The 21,781-nt window shown below is 41.2% G+C and overlaps 4 protein-coding genes across 10 annotated transcripts; 2 read left to right on the forward strand and 2 right to left on the reverse strand.

Annotated features, from left to right (window-relative positions):
* Positions 1-61: 61 nt before the first annotated feature.
* On the reverse strand, positions 62-12,554 carry LOC108050279 (protein kinase C). 7 transcript variants are annotated; one of them, XM_017131885.2, is made up of 11 exons: positions 12,337-12,554; positions 10,335-10,666; positions 9,832-10,025; positions 9,702-9,759; positions 9,524-9,636; positions 9,058-9,131; positions 8,444-8,475; positions 6,537-6,607; positions 5,272-6,469; positions 3,207-3,346; positions 62-3,149 (listed from the first exon to the last, which is right to left on the reverse strand). In XM_017131885.2, exons 2-11 carry the CDS (start codon positions 10,486-10,488, stop codon positions 2,988-2,990), a joined length of 2,196 nt encoding a protein of 731 aa, XP_016987374.1. In that variant the 5' UTR covers positions 10,489-10,666; positions 12,337-12,554; the 3' UTR covers positions 62-2,987. The 7 variants fall into 7 exon arrangements, with proteins under 7 accessions (XP_016987374.1, XP_016987370.1, XP_016987373.1 ...); XM_017131881.2 differs by having other exon boundaries at positions 5,272-6,472; XM_017131884.2 differs by lacking the exon at positions 12,337-12,554 and adding an exon at positions 11,682-11,857 and having other exon boundaries at positions 5,272-6,472.
* A 237-nt stretch (positions 12,555-12,791) lies between these two features.
* LOC108050280 (pre-mRNA-splicing factor Slu7) lies at positions 12,792-14,841 on the forward strand. The gene is made up of 4 exons (XM_017131888.2): positions 12,792-13,474; positions 13,546-13,774; positions 13,831-14,014; positions 14,080-14,841. The coding sequence occupies exons 1-4, from the start codon at positions 12,874-12,876 to the stop codon at positions 14,782-14,784; spliced, it is 1,719 nt and encodes a 572-aa protein (XP_016987377.1). The 5' UTR covers positions 12,792-12,873; the 3' UTR covers positions 14,785-14,841.
* A 6-nt stretch (positions 14,842-14,847) lies between these two features.
* LOC108050278 (probable cleavage and polyadenylation specificity factor subunit 2) lies at positions 14,848-17,290 on the reverse strand. Its single transcript, XM_017131880.2, has 2 exons — positions 17,048-17,290; positions 14,848-16,996 (listed from the first exon to the last, which is right to left on the reverse strand). The coding sequence occupies exons 1-2, from the start codon at positions 17,194-17,196 to the stop codon at positions 14,875-14,877; spliced, it is 2,271 nt and encodes a 756-aa protein (XP_016987369.1). The 5' UTR covers positions 17,197-17,290; the 3' UTR covers positions 14,848-14,874.
* A 724-nt stretch (positions 17,291-18,014) lies between these two features.
* LOC108050294 (beta-1,4-N-acetylgalactosaminyltransferase bre-4) lies at positions 18,015-19,400 on the forward strand. The gene has a single exon (XM_017131913.2). It carries the CDS (start codon positions 18,115-18,117, stop codon positions 19,078-19,080), a length of 966 nt encoding a protein of 321 aa, XP_016987402.2. The 5' UTR covers positions 18,015-18,114; the 3' UTR covers positions 19,081-19,400.
* Positions 19,401-21,781: the final 2,381 nt, after the last annotated feature.

Consider the following 21,781-nt stretch of genomic DNA (forward strand, 5'->3'; position numbering starts at 1 on the left):
TTCCTAATTTTCCCGCTTCGCAAACGTCAAGGCTGTTATTTTCAGATTCAAACAAAATCGGTTACATTTTTCATAGGTGTTACCTCTTTATTTATTAATTAGTTTTCACTTAATGTTATAAATCAATTTTTCTTGTTTTCAATTTTGCTTTCTTTGGTTATCTTTGCACACATCTGCTCACACCTCTATTTAGTAGCTTCTTTAACATTCAATTACGCTCACTTGCCTGCCTTGGTAATCTTTTTTTTTTTTTGGGCTTTTTTCTTTTATTTAATAGCTTTTTTACAACATATCAACTGTTGACTTTCGACTTTACCGTTACAGTTATTTATCTCTTGTTTAAACATAACTTAAACTTTATTTATGCCGTTTTTTTTTCTCAGTTTTAGTTTGGTTTTTCTTTTGCTTTTTGTGTGTGCTTTTCTGAATACTTTCTGTTTAAGATTTTTACTCTTGCAATGATTAGGCCAATTTCTAACCCTCCTCTCTCTTTGTTGCGCTTTAGTTTTGTACGCCGTTCCATAAATAATTCAGTATATTTTCTTAGTAGTTTGTGTAGTTTTGCCTTAGATCAGTTAACAATTTGTTTTGGGGCTTCCGTTAATAATCCATTTAAGTATCTAAGATGCGAAAGGTACATGAAAAAGTTGCACATATGTAAGTGGGTGTGTGTATTTGAGTTGCTTGAGCTGCGCGGCTCCAGAAAAAGTTAGCTAAGCTGATCGAGTGAGTACATTCAGAGTTTGGTTCAAGGACCCCTTTTGGCAAGCCATGATTTATTCACTATAAGATTCGGGTTTTTAGTAAGTAGATGGAGACAACAGCGGGCATTTTGGGGGGGAGCGTTCAGCTTTGCATATTTGGTGAGAGCTTACAGCTAACATTTTTGGTTGCACATTTTCCTATAAGTTTACGTTTTGTTCTCAGGTTACGGTCACGCGATTTGTTCTTTTCCCTTTTCTGTTTCTCTCCTATTAAATTTACCCTTTTGTCTGTCCTCTGCTTAACAACAACCAGCGAATTTAAGCTATTTCCTTGACCTATTCCTGATCCCTGGTTAAGGTTCTATGTTCATATGAGTTCATCTTGTTGGCTGGAGTTTTGCTTTACTTTGCTTGTTTTATTCTTAATTTTCTTTTTCCTCATTTAGTTTTAATTGAAAACGCGCCTCTATCCTTGCAACGGCCCTTAGGCGCATTGCTTAAAAAATTATTCATAGCTTTTAACATTTTGCCTATACTCCTTCCTCCTTCAATTCTTCGTGTTTTTTGTTACTTTTGCTTGTTTTTTTTTTTATTTTTTTTTGGTAAAATGCGTTCTTGAAAATACTTTGGGTTAACATTTAAATTGTAAATGGGTAACTAGCGCTTACGCTGGGCTTGCTATTTCACAAATATTATTAGACACTGGGCGTTTATTATTACATACAAATGTGTGTTTATGCTTGCCTTTGCCTTAAGATTTTTAGTTAACAACGCTGCTTATAGTTAATAAATCTTCTGTTATCCTTCCTTTGCTATTCCATCTTTATAATTATTATTATATATTCATTAATGATTTCTTTTAGCATAATTTCTGTTGCCGTGGTAGACTGAAATCGAAACAGAAACAAATTTAGCCGCACAAAATTCGCTATGGAGTAAATAAAAATGGTAATAACATTTAAAGGATACCGATCAAATTTCCATGCATTATTCATAAATTTGAATGCAGTTTCGAATAGAACTTAGCTTTGAGTCTTTGGCTTTAAAATCAACACATAAATATTAATATTGGTTTGTCTCCTATCTTCTTATGCCACATAATTTCCATTTTATTTTTTGTTCGGTTTTTCCTCATTACGCTAAGTGTTTGTTTGTGGGTTTTTCTTTTGTGTGTATTATATATGCCTTTAGTTTCACAATTTATATGGTTCATATATATATATTGATATATATATATATATATATATATATATACTTTGTTTGTTCTCCTCTTTTTCTCTTACAGACTAAACACGTTTTGTTGTTTGTATTCATAATTTGTTTAGCATAAATTAATATGAATTTTATAGACATTCTCTTTGTGGGTTTTAGCTTTATCTCTATGATTAGTTAGCTTTACTTTCTCTTTGTTGGTAAATTGTATGCGTTTGTATTAGGTGTTTTTTGGCTTCATTTTGTTTTTGTTTTTCATTTCTATAAATATTTATGTATAACAATAAGGTAATTTTAAAATAATATCGCTTTAATACTTGAGAAGGAAGTTGTGCAAGATTTTGAATACATAAAACAAATTGAAATTAGATTTGTGTGTCCAAATTAATGGTATATGTATTGTGTGTGTAGTACAGACGGCACATTGCGGCTATTGTGTTAGAAGTTCCCTTGAGATTCGCTTGGAGCAAGTGCCTCGCCTCCCATAAATAGAGCTCTGCTTGGATGCTGTCGGTCTGTGAGTGCGAAACATGAGATTCGGCACGTCAAACAATCAATAAATAACTAATAACAAAATGCACTCAGCCACTGGGCATTGACTAGATGGGGTTGGGGTATTCTGTTTTTTGTTTTTTGGGGCTTGGCAAACAACATAAATAAATTCCAACAGGTGTGGGGCTTGAAGCGGTTAAGGGTTTTGGGCTTAGGGAAGTTTGGGTGACATGAGCTAAAGAATTCGCGTCCTTGTGCGCCTTTCATTCAAGTTGAAAGCTTAGCAGTTTCGACAATTGGCACTGGTACTTGGATGTGGATGAGTGATCTACACGCAGGACCGGGAACGAAACGGGGACCACGACTGCGGGTGGAAACAGACAACAATGGGGAGTTACTATAAATAAAAATATTAGACTGCTTGTGCTAGGGGATGCGCTACACGCTGGATGACAGCTCGGATCGATGGCGATCTGGTTGGCCACCTTCGCCGACCGGGATTCCCAATCTCATCGGGGCTCCAGATCGCATCGCGACCAATCAATCTGGGTTTTGAACATGAACTGCGATCGTTGGGCCTTAGTAGACTTTGCGTTCCGGTCCGAACTTGGGATTCACAAACGAGAATCCGGCGAACTCGTCCTGGTTGATGCAGCGCACAACGTCGTTTCCAATCGGTGTGAGTACAGGATCCTCTTTGGTAAACTCCGCATCGAAGTTGTTGGCATCGCGTGGATTTTTCTGTGTGTCAAGGTGATTTGAATAAAGTTTTAACCAAATGCATTGCTTAGTAATTACCATTTTCGGTCGGAATGGTGGCTTTATGTTGCGCTTCTCCAGCTCCTTCCAGTCCAGCTTGTTGAAAAATGGATGCTTGCGTATCTCGTTCTCGTCCCCAGTGCAACCCAGTCGTTGCTCCGGATTCTTGGTTAGAAAACCTGCATCAACCAAAGGACATGTTATATTTCACTGTTGAAATTGTATGGCGATTATATTTAAAGAAGGAAGTTTTTTAGGTCAATGTTTCCACATTAAAATTATTCTTGTATAATAACCTTTCTATTTGGTTATTCGCTTTATTATAAAACAAGAGAGAATGCTATAGTCGGGTGCCCCGACTATCAGATACCCGTTACTCAGGTAAAGGGAGTGCGAGGGAGATGGAGATAGAAACTTTGATCACGCATAACTTTTTAACGAATGGTCCGATTTGAAAAATTTCTACATTTCGATAGGTATTGATAAACACAATAAAACTGCATTTTTACTTTTCCGAAATATTTAAATTTTTAAAATCGTATATAAGCGATTGTGGGCGTTTAAGGGGCGTGGCACCCTTTTTGAAACAAACTTGAGCTTCGTAGGAACTCCTAGAATCTGCATGCAAAATGCCAATCTTTTTGCTTTTATAGTTTCCGAGATCTCAGCGTTCATACGGACGTACAGACGGACAGACAGACAGACGGACAGACGGACATGGCTATATCGACTCGGCTAGTGACCCTGATCAAGAATATATATACTTTATAGGGTCGGAAACGCTTCCTTCTAGCTGTTACATACTTTTGCACGAATACAATATACCCTTTTACTCTACGAGTAACGGGTATAACTATGGTCTAAACTGCTGTTTAGTTTCAGAAAACTGTCGTAATTTAATTTGATTTCCTAAAGCTCTAATTGAAAAGGAAGTAAAACCAATCTGTTGTTAAAGTTTAGACGCTAACTTTTAGAGGTTACTGTCATTTAAAACTACTGGGATCTTTACATTTTTATACCCTTGCAGAGGGTATTATAATTTTGGTCAAAAGTGTGCAACGCAGTGAAGGAGACATCTCCGACCATATAAAGTATATATATTCTTGATCAGGATCACCTCCTGAGTTGATATAAGCATGTCCGTCTGTCCGTCTGTCCGTCTGTCCGTCTGTCTGTCCGTCTGTCTGTTTCTACGCGAACTAGTCTCTCAGTTTTAAAGATATCGAATTGAAACTTTGCACACACCCTTCTTTCCTTTGCACGCAGTATATAAGTCGGAACGGCCGGGATCGGACGACTATATCCTATAGCTGCCATATAACTGAACGATCGGAAATGCCATAACTTTGGTGTTTTTAAAGTTAGAAAGTTGGGATTTTCTATGGGTTTTACATTTGGCCAATCAATTTGACGTACCAAATTTTATAAGGATCGGCCGACTATATCCTATAGCTGCCATATAACTGAACGATCGGAAATGCCACAACTTTGGTGTTTATAAAGTTAGGAAGTTGGTATTTTCTATGGGTTTTATTTTTGGCCAATCAATCCGACCTACCAAACTTCATAAGGATCGGCCGACTATATCCTATAGCTGCCATATAACTGAACGATTGGAAATGCCATAACTTTGGTGTTTTTAAAGTTAGGAAGTTGGGATTTTTTATGAGTATTAAGAATGCATCATATGAATAAATTTGGGGAATATAATTTACAGAGTATTCTGCAAGGGTATATCAACTTCGGCTCCGCCCGAAGTTAGCTTTCCATTCTTGTTTTGTTTTAAATTTGGTTGATTTCTATGCACTTTATGGTCAAAAAGAGAAAGGTAAAAGTTATAGTTGTGGCGTTTGCAAATGAAAATCACTTTAAAGATTACTAATGGCACTATGACACACACAACTTCAAACGAAGACATTCTGTGCCACTTCTGTATGATTCACTGTTTGCCACTGGGGCATTCAATATAATATTTTAAAATAAAAAAGTAAGTAAAATTAAATTAATATTAAAAAACGGACAAAGATTATAAAAACTAGGTATATGTTGAAAACAAAAGATCTTTTACTTTGTAAAAAAAACAGGTCAAGATGGAGAGGCTCACCCTTTAGTATGGAGACGGCCTCGCGGGAAAGCCAAACCGGATAGAGGACGTCGTCGTGCATGATGGAGTCGAAGAGCTCGTCCTCGTTATCCGCCTCGAACGGCGGCTGACCGGCCATCATCTCGTACATGAGCACGCCCAGCGCCCACCAGTCGACGGAGGCGCCGTACTCCTGCTCCTTGAGGATCTCCGGGGCGATGTAGTCGGGCGTGCCGCAGAAGGTGGTGGTTAGCATGCCGTTCATAATGCCCTCCTTGCACATGCCGAAGTCGGCCAGCTTGCAGTGGCCCTCCTGGTCGAGCAGGATGTTGTCCAGCTTCAGGTCGCGGTAGATAACGCCGTGGGTGTGGAGGAACTGCAGCGCCAGTGTCACCTCCGCCGCATAGAAGGCGGCCCGTGAGGCCTCGAATCGACGCGCCTTCTGAATCTGGAACATCAGATCGCCGCCATTCACGTACTCCATCACGAAGAACAGGCGGTCCGGGGTCTGGAAACAGGAATGTAACGCAGTCAGGAAGGGATGGTTGGCGGCCAGCGCCAGGATGCGCTTCTCGGTCATGGTGCAGTCGACGTCGTCGTCCTGGATGATCGCGTCCTTCTTGAGCACCTTGATGGCGTAGATCTCGTCGGTGCCCTTCTTCTCGGCCAGCATCACCTTGCCGAACGAGCCCTTGCCCAGCACCTTGATGAAATTGAAGTCCAGCAAGGAGCACTTCCCTGGCCGAGTCTCCCCGGTGGCCACCGCCAGGCTCATGCAGCTGCTGCTGTTGTAGCCACTGGTCAGCGTCGTGGTGGATGTGGCCAGGCTGTCCGCCGATAGGGTGCCACTGCGGAAGGACTGGCCGGGTGCACCGTCCCCGTCGCCGCCCAAGGATGCCCCGTAGTTGTCCTCGCCGCCCTGCTGGTTCAAGTACTTGGAGCGACGCGGCTGCTGCTTGTCCGGCGAAATTCCCAGCGAACTGAGTATCTCGGCCATCTGCTTCGTGTTGATGCCGCACGTATTGGCCACGTTCTTCTGGCACCGCTTGTGCACATTCATCCCGCAGGTCTCGCACTGCAGTCCCTGCTTGATCAGCCCGTACAGCAGGGATCCGCAGTGGTCGCAGAAGGTGAACCGCTTGTAGCTGTGCACCACAAAGCGGTGCGGCACATTCACATTGAAGCGCTGGCCCGCCGGCACCACCTCCACCTTGGTCTGCTGCTTGAACACAAAATGACTCTGTTAAATCCCCAGGATCTGGGTGGGATATTGCAGCGGCACTTACCTCATCTCGCATGCCCGGACACTTGGACACCACGGACAGATGACACTTTTTATGTACAACTAACGTGCAGACTAGAAGTGTTCGGGGGAGAGAAACCAAAGGCGAAATAATTAATATCCAAACTGGGCACTGGACGCTTTACGAATTCTTCGATGGCAGAGTGCAGGGCAAAAGATCCAAAACTCTATGAAATCTATGGGCTCAGAAGAAAAATCGCCCTTATGCTAATAGAAAAACTAAACGTAAGGTTAAACACAAACATATATACTTATAAGAATACAAATTTAATCGGATTTTAAAAGAATTAAATACCTATTTTTAAACACTTCATTATTATTAGCCATTCATTACTAATTTAAGTTTTTGACTTATATTTCACTGGATAAAAATTAACGAATATTGTCATGACGATTTTTCAAGAAATTAATTCAAAATAATTAACAAAGATAGCAGCCTAAAAACCTTTTCAATTAACTATAAAAAATATCTATAAATAACATCATCAAATTTAGCCAGCTTCTGTGTTTTAATTGCTTCAAGTAACTGACTACATTAAACCATCTAAGATAGTTACTAAGTTTACATTTATGATGGGCGATTTTTTTCTGAGCTCAAATTCTAGACATACGAATGTGTATATTTACAAAATATCGTTTAAATCAAGCTCGTTGAAACATTCAGGGTTAGACACAAAGTCCTCATTCGTGGCATTCAATTGAAATTAAAGGTAAGTAAATACCACGATTGGATGGACAGAAATTAGTTGATAAACCGTCGACTGTTTCTTGTTGTGCAGTGTGATTATTCACATGTTGGTCAGTGGAGTTAAGTTGTGCTTAATCTGTGACTGTGCTCTAATTAGTGTTTCGCTTTTAATCACAACATTTAAATGCTTCGTGCCAGATATTGGAACCAAAACTACTTAGAAAAGAGAGAAATGACGGAAGAAGCCGTAAAAGCAGTTTATCTATGACAAAAATGAATAATGGTAAAAGAAACGAAGTCTCATTTCAGCTTTAAATGTATGCAATAACCCTAAGTTGAAATTTTAAAGGGACATTTTTTTAACAAGTCCATAACTTTTTTATTCGTTCGCGTTTGGAAGTGCTCTTTAATTTGAAAAATACCTATTCTAAGAACAGACACAATTATTTATCATGCAGGAAAACTCTTTTATGATATTGTTTTTAAATGATGTTCCCAATTATCAAGATCTCCCTTTTTAAGTTTAGTGACATTGTTAAGGTTCCCATATCACTGAAATTTGCGTAGTTCGACCGTTTTTCTATCATTTTGGCTTAAGATCTCAGACCCAAAGTTTAAAATGCTTTACCATGCAAGACAATATAAAGTTAAGAAAAAATATCAGATAAATGACGGACGAACTGAAATCTGGGTCTAATGTAGCTCCATTCTAATTTTAATATATAATAGACTAAAGAACTTCTGGCAATTCCGATTTTATTTTGAGTTAATTAGTAGTACAAGACTTGCATTCCTCTTCATACGTGAATTTCAAATGCAATGGGATGGGGACGATGATAGGACTCAACCAGATAGATTAATGGTGCGGCAAGGACAGGACCTGTGCCAGGATACTTGGCAGCTCCGAGGCAATCATGACTCAAGCTAGGTGATCGATGCATTGGACAATGCTGAAGACTGGACATATATGGAGCAATCGATTCCGTTTCGGTATTTCAGAGTATAGTAAAAATAACCCAATGGCAACAACATCAACAACGACAACAGCTAACAACGAATAACGAACAACGTATAACGAACGTAACAAGCAAATGCAAAGTGATATGGATTGGATATAGCTTGTCGGGGGCTCTTCCTGGAGCTCCGAAGCGCCAGAGCTGAGCTGCTCTGGTTTTCCGTTTAGTCTGAAGCAAAACACATACCTTGACATTGATAGCCTTGTTTACCAATTCCCCTGCAAAAAGGCAAGAAATTCCATGGCTATTGTATGTATATATATTTTGGTAACTGAATGATTGGTGTGTTTGTTTGTGTGTGCGAGTGTATTTATTTTTTTATTTAGTAGTTGAATGCATGATAACCGCCGATGGAAGCCCCATAAGAAATCAAGCATGATATGATCGTGAACCCGTGATTCGTGATAACCCCGCGACCCAAGCCAGCAGCAAATGCTAATAGCCCATTGGAGAAACCAGGTTAATGCCGATGGATATATAGAGAACTAAGGAAATAAAAACTGCATAATAGTGAGCCACCCAAAAAAGAGCCAAAGAGATGAGCCAGTAGAGCGATGATGAGTGATGAGGGATAGAGGATACATTAAGAACATAGAGGTAAATAGATCAACCCAAGTCGAATCAAATCAAATCAAAAAATAGTTCAGATGGTGTGAGGTGTGTAAATCAAGTCCCGAAACTAAATGCATGTTCAGATTAATCACTGCAGATACAACTTAGGGATGTACGGAGATGTTTTTCAGACCGGCTGTGAGTACGTTACGAGAGTTGTACGATTATGTGTGCTGGGCTCCACTTACCAGATAAACTCGCGGCAATGCGAACAGAAGGTGGGTTGACGCAAAAACGTTGCCATGAACTTGTGCCCATTCACCTGGTATGGAAAAACGGGAACATAGTGAAATCAATAGGTTTACTGACTTTTCCTTTTGAAATCAAGAAAATTCTCTGGTAAATTGTGACAAAACGTTTTAATTTTATATCCATTGTTTTACTTTAATATTTCAGAGACACTCTCTGATCGCGGTTTTTACTTTAATAACCTTTATGATTAAGAATAAGATTTAATTATTTAAAAAATGGTATTACAGTGATCATATGTATCTTTAAAGTATTCTCAGTATTATTTTGAAAAAAATTAGAACTTCAACTTTTTTAAAATTATTTTTTATGCTTGTACCAAATAAAACTTGAGATTAAAAAGAAATTCAAAATTTTCTCGACTTCATAAAATTGGATCCTCAAAGTGAGGAAACAGAAACTTACTTGGTGGACACGACGACGCATGGCACCGCGACGACGGTTGAAGCCAGCGCGCTCTTTGAACTCCTTGTTGACGGCCACAGTGTGCTCCACCACCGCCTCGGCTTTGGCTTTATCTAATACAAATATAAATATACCCAAATCAGTAATGTTTCCATTAAACAATTATATTTATACGCACCAGTGCGATTTTTCAGCTCAATTATGACGTGAATCTTGCCCTGCGGCTCCAAATTGACCTGTAATGATATATAAGGTTAGCAGTATAGTAAGGCATTTAAGCTTTACCAAATTATTGGCTCCAAACATACCCATAAATCCTGCACAGCCGTCTCGCTCTGCATGAGGTCCTCAAAGGAGATGATGCAGTTGGCCACAAAGTCATCTGGCGGCAGAGCAGCATCATGAAAGACGGTCAAGTTGATGTTGCTCACATTGGTCACATCGTGGACAAACTGTTCGTTCCAAACAGGATCGAATGTCTTTGGCCGTGTGGTGGCTCGATCTGAAAGTGGGGAAATGTACGGCGATGATGACATGTAATATTTTAATTTAGTGCACTTGGTTTACTTATAAACTAAATGTATTTTTAAATTTAATTAAACATTGTACATATATCGCTTTGATGATGAAGAAATAAAATTAAATAATCAATATCAACAATTGCATATCGGGTTAGTTTCCAATAGGTTGCCATTAAGGATAATTAACAGAACCTTAAAAACCCATTTAAGTATGCAACAGTTTTTGTCAACCAAGTAGTTAGTGTTTTATCTACATAAAATTGCACCATCTTATACGATAGGACACTTACCAAAGTGGCTCTCATCGACGTCTATGGAGACATAGGGATCGATGAGCTGCTCGTCGGTGAGCTTGCCGAAGGTGAGATTGTGGCGCTTTTGGAAGTCTGTGGGTCGCAGGCCGCTCGCCTCGCACACCTTGATTTGCAGCTTGCCCGTGAACATGGTCGTAAAACTGGGTCCTGTCTTATCCACCTGCACCTGATCCTACTGCCGCTTAGACCCTGATCCTGATCCTGCCGCTTCTCGGTCCTCCGTGCGATGTCCGTGTGTTTCTGTGGGGAGCAGCGGTGGACCACTCGGCTGTGGTTGTGCTGTTGGGCGGCTGGCTGGTGATCCTGGTCTGTGATCAAATATACAGGAATAGGTTTGTGAATTCGAAATCGGGTAATGAAACGCTCGAGTGGCGCTCGCAACTTTCGCTGTGGGCCAATGTTAGTGTAGGTCATTGACACTCATGAATGGCGTATGCGGTACACTCGATTCACTCCCAAGGTCGCCTGTGCCCCGTATCGATGGAATTTATGCACATACATACACCCACAGCAGCGGTCAGAATAGTAGTGGCGGTTTTAAGCTCTGATAGAACTCTAAAAATCTTATTTTTTACTCTTCGTATGCACGTTATTTAATTTTAATATATTTTTTGTATAACTAAACCAATGCAAGGAAATATTTTATTTGAATTTTGGAACTATATTTTTTTCATTTCCATTTTATAAAATTAACGATTTTAATTTTAGTAAAAACTGAGTTGTATACAAATTGAAAAGGTATAATTTCCCTTTTTATTATATTTACTGTCTAAAAATTTTAATTAACTTTATCACCACTACTATTTTGTCCTCCACTGTGCTTCTGTACATTTGTGTGTGTACATTAGGCAATCGCTCAAGAAACAACAGTCCGTGAAACAGAAAATCGAAAATAGTACACGACCATCATCTGCTATGGTAATATTTCTGGCATATAAATCAAATCGTTTCAAGGAGTGCAACTTTGTTCATTTCGCAATTCAATTCCACAGATAGTTGTACACTGCCCCAAATACACAATCACATTTTCGCACTAATTGGGATACAAAGCATTTTACTGATTGGCAAATTTTGTGGGTACAAGTAGTGGTCCCTCTTTTTCCGTATCTTAAGTATTTTCAGTGTCAGCTTTAATTACATATGTATAATGCTTTTACTTGCTCACTTTTTATGCAAATTCTTTGTGTGCATGTATGGCACATATATACACACACGCGCACACACTAGTACACTCGCAGTCAGCTTTTTTCCACAGATAAAACAACAAAGAAAGAATAACAAGAAATTCTTTTGCTTTCTCTCGCTCACACCTCAACCACCCACCAATACTCGCGCGTCTCACGCCCACTCCAATTGGAAGCACCTGACGAAACGCCAATAAGTGCGTTCAATTAACTAAACAGTTTGCTAACTTGTCCAATTGGAAAATCTGTAATTTTCTAATTGGTGAAAACGAAGGCCTTCCAGCTGGCAGAGTTGCCGTACCGCTCAGCTGTCAGTTTGACACTGCAGAGTATAGTAAGAGATAGCAGTGTTGGTAAACAGGCGAAATGGCGCAAATTTTTTGAAGTTTAAGAGTTAATCTTTTTAAATGTTCTCATTGGGCTTTTGGGTGTTTTAGTTAATAGTTTTCATTAAGCGTTTACAATTTTAATTAAATGTCTCAATTTTTCTGTCTTCTTTCCTTAAAAACGAATGTAAGTAAACAAGAAAATTTAAAAAAGTCTTGTTTATGTTTTTTTATATATACCACACTCTTTCTTCTCCAACCTCTCTCTGATTTTCTGACTCTCTCTATTGTTGGTATATAGAGAAAAAATGTTGAGGCGAGGCGCGCAGAAGCTGGTATATTAGAGAAAAAAGTGTTCAGCTATGTGTGCGAAAAAATTAAGGATGCCTTTGCACTAGAACACACACACACACACGCGACATATGTATGCGCTTATACACACACAAGCACGCACACAGTTACACGCACCCTGTTTGCACAGCGTTTTAAATTGATTGGTTTTCCCAAGGAATTTCCTTAGTTCTTCGACGAATTCGAATTGTTTCACAAAATCACAGTGTCCAGCATTTTCCGTTGCATTGCTGATTATTTTTTATTGGCTTTAAATTAGTTTCGCGTATTAATATTGATAAAAATGTTCACGCCAAATCTTATTGGAAAAACGTTAGGGATGTGCTAAGATAGGCGATATAAATCGTGGGGGTGTTAACAGCTCACTGATTGTGGTAGCTGTTAACAGATGTTAGTCCAACTGTTACGTTAAGCGCAATAGTTATATTTTTTTGTTTTATTGTAAAAAACATAACTTATGTGTTTCTATAATTTCATGCAAATTATAATAAAGCTAAATTCGGCTTAAATTTAACATATTATAACTAAAACTTTTACCAGTGATTTTCCAACACATTGAAGTAAAGGAATGGCTTTTATGTTTACCAATACTGGCAATGCAAGAAGAAGAAGAAATTTTACTAGGTAATTTGTAAATAAATAAAATTTGGCAAAATGAGTTCGGGGGCCATGCGCACACCCGTCTCGCAGATCATCCAGAGCAAGCACGACCAGGATGCGGAGGAGGAGCCAAAAAAGAAGTCTAGGGAGGACTGGCGCAAGGCCAAGGAGCTGGAGGAGGCACGGAAAGCGGGAACAGCACCAGCCGCCGTCGACGAAGAGGGTCGCGACATAAATCCCCACATCCCGCAGTACATATCCAATGCCCCATGGTACTATGGATCGGCAGGACCTACGCTGAAGCACCAGCGTCCCCAGCACGAGGACGAGCAAGGACAGTTGGACAAAAGAGCTCCCAAGGGACTAAACACCACGCGCATCATCACGAAGTTTCGAAAGGGAGCCTGCGAAAACTGTGGAGCGGTCACCCACAAACGCAAGGATTGCCTGGAGCGGCCGCGGAAAGTCCAAGCCAAGTATGCCGAGTCCATTGTTGTCCACGACGAGCATCTGGTCAATGAGGCGGCCGTAAACTATGATGAGAAACGCGATCGTTGGAGCAGTTACGATCCGGCCAATCACAGGGAGATCATTGAGGAGTACGAGAAAGTGGAAGAGGCCAAGCGCCAACTCAAGGCCGAAAAGCTCAAGAATGGTAATTATAATGTCCTTCTAAATGTTCTCTCCATGCTCTATCTCCATTACTATTTTGTTAAACTTCTTCAGATCCCGACGCGGAGATTTCCGATGAGGAAGGCAATGAGGACAAATACGTGGACGAGGTGGACATGCCTGGTACCAAGGTAGATTCCAAACAGCGCATCACTGTGCGCAACTTGCGTATCCGCGAGGATACCGCCAAATACCTGAGAAACTTGGACCCCAACTCCGCATACTACGATCCAAAAACCCGCTCCATGCGTGACAATCCCAATCCCGCATTGCCCGATGAAGAGTGAGTAACGAGAACATATTCAAGTAAAAGCATTATTTAACTTGTGATTCTTGCAGAGCTGAGTTTGCAGGAGAGAACTTTGTGCGCTTCTCTGGAGACACAACAGCCCAGGCCACTGCTCAGTTGTTTGCCTGGGAAGCTCACGGCAAAGGAGTTGATGTTCATCTGCTGGCCGAACCCACTAAGTTGGAGCTGCTCCAGAAAGAGTACGAGCAGAAGAAGGAACAGTTCAAGTCGAGTGTAAGTATTTAAATATGATCAGAAATGTACAAAGTAATAATTACAATTTTTCTTTATTACTCCAGACCAAAACGCACATTGTGGAGAAATACGGTGGCGAAGAGCATCTGCAGGTGCCGCCAAAATCATTGCTGCTGGCCCAAACCGAGGAGTATATAGAGTACTCTCGCAGCGGTAAGGTAATCAAGGGCGTGGAGAAGCCAAAAGCGCGTAGTATCTACGAGGAAGATGTGTACATCAACAACCACACGACCGTTTGGGGCAGTTTTTGGAACGCCGGTCGATGGGGCTACAAGTGCTGCAAGTCATTTATCAAGAATTCCTACTGTGTGGGCATGCAGGAGCCGGAGGGCTACTCAGATCAGCATCACACCACCTCCAGCACAACAGCTCCTGCTGAACCCACTGCTCAGATCCAATTTAAGGTACCAGAAGTCCCTCCAGAAAGGCCCACCTCCGAAGTTGACTCAGCCCCGAGTTCGGAATCCTCCTCATCGGAGGAGGAGGAAGTAAAACCCGAGAAGAAAAAGTCCAAGAAGAAGTCTAAGAAGCGCGAGAAGAAAAAGAAGGCCAAGGAGCAGCGCAAACAGAAATCCAAGTACAAAGAGGAAAAGGAGAAGACGAAGGAAAAAGAAATTCCTGAGGAGCTGGACGATCGGAAACGTGCATATAACAGCATGTATGATGTAAAGGCGCCCACAGAAGACGAGATCGAGGAATGGAAAAAGAAGCGACCAAGGGCAGAAGATCCCATGCTGCAATTTATGTAGACAATAAAATAAAAACAACTAAATAAAAACTATTTCTAATCTTACAGAAAGTAAAAATAAGAGTAGATTTAAGAAACGTCATCTTTAATATTAAACGATGGCATACTGCTCGTAGAGTAGCTCCCTGATCTTGTAGTACTCCTCAGACAAGCAACCTTCCATTGCCACCTTGCCGGCATCCACACGCCTCAAGGCCAGTGTTCCATTGCTGCACCAGAGAACGCCGCCGGAGAACTCCGAGTTAATGTTGTTGCGCATGAGAATCTGTTTAAAGTCTGAGAGCTTCAGCTCATTGATTAGAACCGAGTTGTGAATGGGAATCTCGTCCTCAGCCAGGGTCTCCAAGGTTAATGTCTTGCCTTCCTGGACAGCCGCATCCTGCTCTACGGTGACGTCCATGGGTGCTTCAATGGCCTTAACACGCATGCCAAGTCGACCATCAACCCACGCCACCTCAGCGTCTTTGCCCTTTTGGAACTGCAGTTGAGAAACGAGACCTTCGGTCAGGCGCACCTGATAGATGTGAATCTCGGTCGTCACGTCAATGATTTCGCCTTTCTGGGGCGTAAATACTCGGGCTCCTACATTCTGTTCACAGTGCTTGGCTACCACCTGGGTGCCTTCCGCAGTACCGTGAATGACAATAACCCGGCGCGGTCGCAGTTGCGAGAGAATCTTCAGCATGGACTCGCCATCAGAACGACCTTCGAAATCGATCCTCTGAATCTGGGCATTTACCTCAATGGTTTTGCGCTGGTTTATCAGCTTAGTGGGCTTCTCCAGCAGCTGAACATCGTTGTCCCCGATGCCTCCGTTAGCCTGTTGATCTGCTCCCACGCCCGGTTCTTCCTTCTTTACGTTCTCCTTGTTCTGTTCTTCCATGGGAACAAAATCGTAGCCCCCCGTATCAGCAATGCGATAGTCGTCCAAATTGATGATCTCGCCGTACTCATCATATTTGATTTTTTCCTCGTGGTACGGGAACATCACGTGGTGGCGCTTGTTTGATTTAAAGAAGCCGGAATGATGGCGACCCTCCGGGCGGACCACAATGTCATGTTTTCCCGTGATGACGCTCATTTCAATGTCATCCTCGGACTCGGAGCTGCTCTCTTCCTCTACATCGGGTTTGACAATAAGAGGATTAAGCTTCTCTCCTTGTGTGCGAATGTATTCCTCGAGCTCGGCGCCTTCTAGTTCAACTCTTCGCCTGACGTCCAACTCGATTTGCTTTCCCGGCGTGCAGTTTTCCACCAGTTCCATGGCCAAAGTGCCTGGGGAGGTGCGTGTGGTCAAGATAATGCTGTTGTTGGCATTGCTGGCCCACTGAACAAAGAGGTCCCTCGTGAATCCGCTCTCCAAATCGGGAGTACTGGCCAGCACCACTTTTGGACCGGCAGGCAACTTATAGACGTCCGCCAGCGAGTGGCAGAGCTGGATGTGCTTAAACTGGAAGGGATTGTTGCGAGCTCCCTCGAAGGCTTTTGTGAGTTTATCGCTCATCCACTCGATCTGCGATTTGGCAAACTCAATAACGTTGTAGCTCACGTTATTAAGAAGGGCCAGCGAGTAGGCCATTAATCCCGATTCCTTATTCTTCCACAGCTGATCCAACATGTGGGCCAGCTCCAGAACTCGTCCAGCGGTATCCACGGCTATTAGGACATTACCATTGTTGCGCACTGTCTGCAGGATGTTTGTCATCAGCTTTTCATCACGTGCCCTTCTCCTGGCCTGCTGGTACTGTGCATTGTAGGCATCGGTGATAAGCAGCGAAGGTCTTTGCAGCCTGTCCAACTCACAGCCGCTCAAGTGACGCTCCTTCTTGTGGTTAAAGTCGGTGGCATAGACAATATCCTCCTCGCCCACCTTGACGATCTTCCAGATCGTGCCGCCGATCATATGTCCAGCATTCAAAGGCGTAATAGATATCCCATAGCCCTTGCCCTTCAGCGAAACTGTTTGGTTGTATTTCAGCTGGGTGATCTTCTCGAAGGCCGTGTCCACGTCGTCCAGCGAAAAGAGATCAAAGTCACCCATGTTGAAGTGCGACATGTACAGATCGTACATGAACATCTGGCCCATTTTAAACACTGGAATAGTAGCGTAAATCGGGCAATTTAGTCCCAGCTTTCCCACCAAATAAGGAAGTGCCCCCAGGTGATACGCATCCGGATGGGACAGCAGCACTGCATCTAGGGTGTGCACCTGCCTGAGAGAATATATAATGCAACAATGTTTGCGTCAATTTCAACTCAGTTACCTTTTTAGCTCCTTGATGAAGTTGGCGTCGAATTTTTCGTCCCATCCGCAGTCGAGTAAAATTCGCACATCGTCGATCTGGAGGATGTAGCAAGGCGGGGACTCGTCCATCGCTCCGGATATAGTGTGCAGCTTGATAATGGACGTCATTTTGGATAATTAAACCGCCGGCACATTGGTTAAAGACGAGAAATGGTAAAACACTCGTAGTTCTCCGCCGGCCTAGGGCTGCAAAACAAAGTTGCGTGGCGTTGCCAGACTTTGTCGAGCTCATTGCTTTGTTTATACAGTAAACATCAAATAAAAAACCGAAAAATGAAAACAATAATTCTTCGCTTAATATTTATTATAACAGTAAAGTTGGTTTGAATTGCCAAAATAATTTGCATTTTTATTTATGTATGTACATATTTCAAATGATATATTTAAATTTTGACATTTACAAAACCTATAAGAGGTAACTAAATAACTTGGATGTCTTTTTCAAAAACTAATTAAAGCAAAAAATCATAGCGGCGTTTGTTATTATGTGGATTTTTCGCCTTCTCATTTGCTTATCCATGACTCAGAATTAGTTATTGGAAAGGCTTATCACTTACATAAAAACTCTTATCTGCTTTTTGTTTAATTAAGAAAGGCGCAGTTAAACGTCCCCAAAATTATATGGCATACTCAATTTATTTACAAATACAGTGCACGCTTGGTAAAGTAAACAATTTTGTATAAGAAGTTTTTTAAACGCAAACATAACATTGTAAAATTATGGACTAATCATCCCAAATTAAAGATCAAATATATTTAATTGTGAAATTTTTTAAGATTTGTATTCACAACATTCTTTAAATTTTTAAAAAGACCGTCTTAAAATTATTAAAAAAAGTTACAAAGCACCCCAAGTTATTTAAAACTGGATAAGTTTATTGAGTTACAACTGTAGAAGTGTTTGAACGCGAATTGCGTCCCTGGTCGTCAGCTGTTATTTGCGAACCGCCCGCGAATCGCGATTGCATCCGGAGTTAGGATGCGGAATTTTATCCGATCCTACTGAGCCTCCAGTTCCTGCCAACGATGTCTGTGCGGCTTTGGCTTCGGAGCTTCCACATCTATGATCTGCTCCTCTCCATCGGCCTGATTACGCTTATTGTTTACCTGTGTCTACCCTTCCGGTTCGCATCCCATTATGATTACATTGAAGGAGCGAAGATCGAGGAGGCTCTTTTGCCTCAAGTTACCCGGAACGTATCCTTGCAGGAGGTGTTCGAGTGCACTTACACGGAGATTATTTCGGAGAACAGGTTCGTCTACAACCTGGCCCACTACCATGAGGCAATGCAGCGAGGCGTGCGCCCCGGTGGTGAGTTCCGGCCGGAGGGATGTCAGGCTCGCTACAGCACTGCCATTATTGTGCCATACAGGCAGCGTGAGGAGCAGCTCCATGCCTTCCTCACATACATGCACAATTACCTGCCGCAGCAGCTGATCCACTATCGGATTTTCCTTGTCGAGCAGTTCGACCACAAACCCTTCAACAGGGCGATGCTCTTCAACATTGGCGCCCAGGTGGCTGCGGAGTATGGATTCCCTTGCCTGATCCTCCACGACGTGGATCTGCTGCCCCTTAATTCGGGTCAGATATACGCATGTACGGATCGGCCGCGGCACATGTGCTCCGCACTGGATCACTGGAGATTCCGGCTGCCCTATCGAGGTCTCTTTGGCGGCGTGGTGGCCATTAACACAGCCCAGTTTCAGCAAATCAATGGAATGTCAAACTTATACCATGGCTGGGGCGGGGAGGACGATGATCTCTACGAGCGCCTGCAGGCCCTGAACATTGATATCTGTCGATTTGCGATGGAGTTCAGTGAGTACACCATGCTGAAGCACAAGCCGGAACGGCCCAACGCCAACCGGGTGGCGCTCCTGCGGTCGGCGACTCTGCGCCAGCACTCGGATGGACTCAACTCGCTGGTCTACAAGGAGGTAGAGCGACGAATGCACAGCCTATTTACGCACATCCTGGTGGAGACATGAGTGCCAGTATTTGTTATATTTAGCTTGTAGGCCAATCGTTTTCGAAGCCCAACTGCGGGTTTTGTTAGTCGGTAATTCGAATTGTTTTAGACTTGGGTGCACTTAGCTTAGCAACCGATTAGCAGCCGCCTTAGACAATGCGTTCCGAATCGATCGTGATATCTCACTCACTAGGCTAAGAAGATGAAAAAGATGGGAGGAGTCGAAGCTGAAATTGAAGTACAATTAGAATGTCTCAGATTAAACGGATATCGCCAAAGGTAATAATCATATTAAGCACGCTCTGCATCTGCCAATAAAAAATGGATTAAACTATAAAATCTTATTTGTTTTTTTTGGTACTAGCTGGCATATTTCCATTTAAACATAAATAAAAATTATAAAGTTGTTTTAAGGAATGCTTAACGTTTTAAGTTTTTATATTTTATACTTCAAACTTAACAAGAAAGGAAAGCTAACTTCGGGCGGAGCCGAAGTTGATATACCCTTGCAGAATACTCTGTAAATTATATTCTCCAAAATTATTCATATGATGAATTCTTAATACTCATAAAAAATCCCAACTTCCTAACTTTAAAAACACCCAAGTTATGGCATTTCCAATCGTTCAGTTATATGGCAGCTATAAGATATAGTCGGCCGATCCTTATGAAATTTGGTATGTCGGATTGATTGGCCAAAAATAAAACCCATAGAAAATCCCAACTTTTTTAACTTTACAAACACCAAAGTTATGGCACTTCCGATCAATCAGTTATATGGCAGCTATAAGATATAGTCGGCCGATCCTTATGAAATTCGGTATGTCGGATTGATTGGCCAAAAATAAAACCCATAGAAAATCCCAACTTCTTATCTTTAAAAACACCAAAGTTATGGCTTTTCCGATCGTTCAGTTATATGGCAGCTATATGATATAGTCGCCCGATCCGGCTCGTTCCGACTTATATACTACCTGCAATAGAAAGACAACTTTTGGGAAAGTTTCGAGCAGATAGCTTTAAAAGTGAGGGACTAGTTTGCGTAGAAACGGACGGACAGACGGACAGACGGACATGGCTAGATCGACTCTCCTGGTGATGCTGATCAAGAATATACAGTATGTCAATAAAGTGTTTTGACAATGGGAAAAAATGACATATTTCAAGTTTTTATACGATAAAAAGTAAGTTTGCAGTGTTTTTTTATTTTTTTACAATTTTATTATGATTATGTTGGTATCTTAGAGAAAATTAATGAACAAAAAAACTAATTTCTTTAGTTAACTTTCTTAAAAATAAATAAAAACAAATAACATTCAGTTTTCATACTGTCAAGAAAGTGTTTTGACAAAAATGTAAAGTGTTCTTATTCTCTAAAGAGTAGCATGTTAATATTTTTTATGGTCACCTTTGGCAGCGCAAACGTCCTCCAATCGCGATTTCATCGAATATATGAGTTTTTCCATGTCCAATTTCTCCGGATGGCAGTTTTTCTCCACTATGGCAGTTTTGAGATCATTTTTGTTTTTGGGGCTTCGTTTTGCCACTTTCTTTTTAAATATGCCCAATATTTTCGATTGGGTTTAAGTCTGGACTCTGGCTGGTGTGTCCAGCACTTTTCCGCAATTGTATAGTTACCACATAATCACCGTATTCGCCTTATGCTTAGGGTCATTATCTTGATAAATTTGAATTTCGGACGGAGATGAGCGAAAATTATTAAGGCAGGTGGCCAAAAACCATCAAGTTTCTCTTAGATCTATTGAATTCGATCACAAGGAGACTATTAATGTCGATGTTTCCCTCGAAACCGTCCGAAAACTACTTAAACGGAACGATTATACATCCCGCGTAGCCCATAAGAAGCCGTTGCTCTCGAAAGTTAACATCGAAAAGATACTTTTGTTTGCCAAAATGCACAAAGAGAAGCCAATGGATTTTTGGAATAATGTCTTATTCTGTGACGAAACGAATATGATGTAATACTACAATGAAGGAATATCCCGAGTGTGGCGAAAGCCTTTAACACCCTTACAGACTAAAAATAATATTCCGACAGTTAAGTTTGGAAAACTGTCCATTATGGTGTGGGGCTGCATTTCGAGCAAAGGGATGGCTTTCATCGAAAATATAATGGATGTTAAGCAATATTTGGACATTTTTACGACAAATCTTTGGTGCAGTGCAAAGAAATTTGTATTTTTTTATGGAAACCAACCAAAATTCAAATTTATCAAGATAATGACCCTAAGCATAAGGCGAATACGGTGATTATGTGGTAACTATACAATTGCGGAAAAGTGCTGGACACACCAGCCAGAGTCCAGACTTAAACCCAATCGAAAATATTGGGCATATTTAAAAAAGAAAGTGGCAAAACGAAGCCCCAAAAACAAAAATGATCTCAAAACTGCCATAGTGGAGAAAAACTGCCATCCGGAGAAATTGGACATGGAAAAACTCATATATTCGATGAAATCGCGATTGGAGGACGTTTGCGCTGCCAAAGGTGACCATAAAAAATATTAACATGCTACTCTTTAGAGAATAAGAACACTTTACATTTTTGTCAAAACACTTTCCTGACAGTATGAAAACTGAATGTTATTTGTTTTTATTTATTTTTAAGAAAGTTAACTAAAGAAATTAGTTTTTTTGTTCATTAATTTTCTCTAAGATACCAACATAATCATAATAAAATTGTAAAAAAATAAAAAAAC

The sequence above is a fragment of the Drosophila rhopaloa genome, unplaced genomic scaffold (assembly GCF_018152115.1).
Source record: "Drosophila rhopaloa isolate 14029-0021.01 unplaced genomic scaffold, ASM1815211v1 contig_178, whole genome shotgun sequence".
NCBI classification, from domain to species: Eukaryota; Metazoa; Arthropoda; class Insecta; order Diptera; family Drosophilidae; genus Drosophila; species Drosophila rhopaloa.

Coding starts and splice junctions, on each gene's coding strand:
- LOC108050279 (XM_017131881.2), bottom strand. CDS start 10,488: ATGTTCACGGGCAAGCTGCAAATCAAGGTGTGCGAGGCGAGCGGCCTG. Junction 3,347..5,271: donor GGCCGTCTCCATACTAAAGG/GTGAGCCTCTCC, acceptor TGGTTGATGCAG/GTTTTCTAACCAAGAATCCG. Junction 3,150..3,206: donor CACCATTCCGACCGAAAATG/GTAATTACTAAG, acceptor CTTGACACACAG/AAAAATCCACGCGATGCCAA.
- LOC108050280 (XM_017131888.2), top strand. CDS start 12,874: ATGAGTTCGGGGGCCATGCGCACACCCGTCTCGCAGATCATCCAGAGC. Junction 13,775..13,830: donor CCCGCATTGCCCGATGAAGA/GTGAGTAACGAG, acceptor TGATTCTTGCAG/AGCTGAGTTTGCAGGAGAGA. Junction 14,015..14,079: donor AGGAACAGTTCAAGTCGAGT/GTAAGTATTTAA, acceptor TTATTACTCCAG/ACCAAAACGCACATTGTGGA.
- LOC108050278 (XM_017131880.2), bottom strand. CDS start 17,196: ATGACGTCCATTATCAAGCTGCACACTATATCCGGAGCGATGGACGAG. Junction 16,997..17,047: donor TTCATCAAGGAGCTAAAAAG/GTAACTGAGTTG, acceptor ATATTCTCTCAG/GCAGGTGCACACCCTAGATG.
- LOC108050294 (XM_017131913.2), top strand. CDS start 18,115: ATGTCTGTGCGGCTTTGGCTTCGGAGCTTCCACATCTATGATCTGCTC.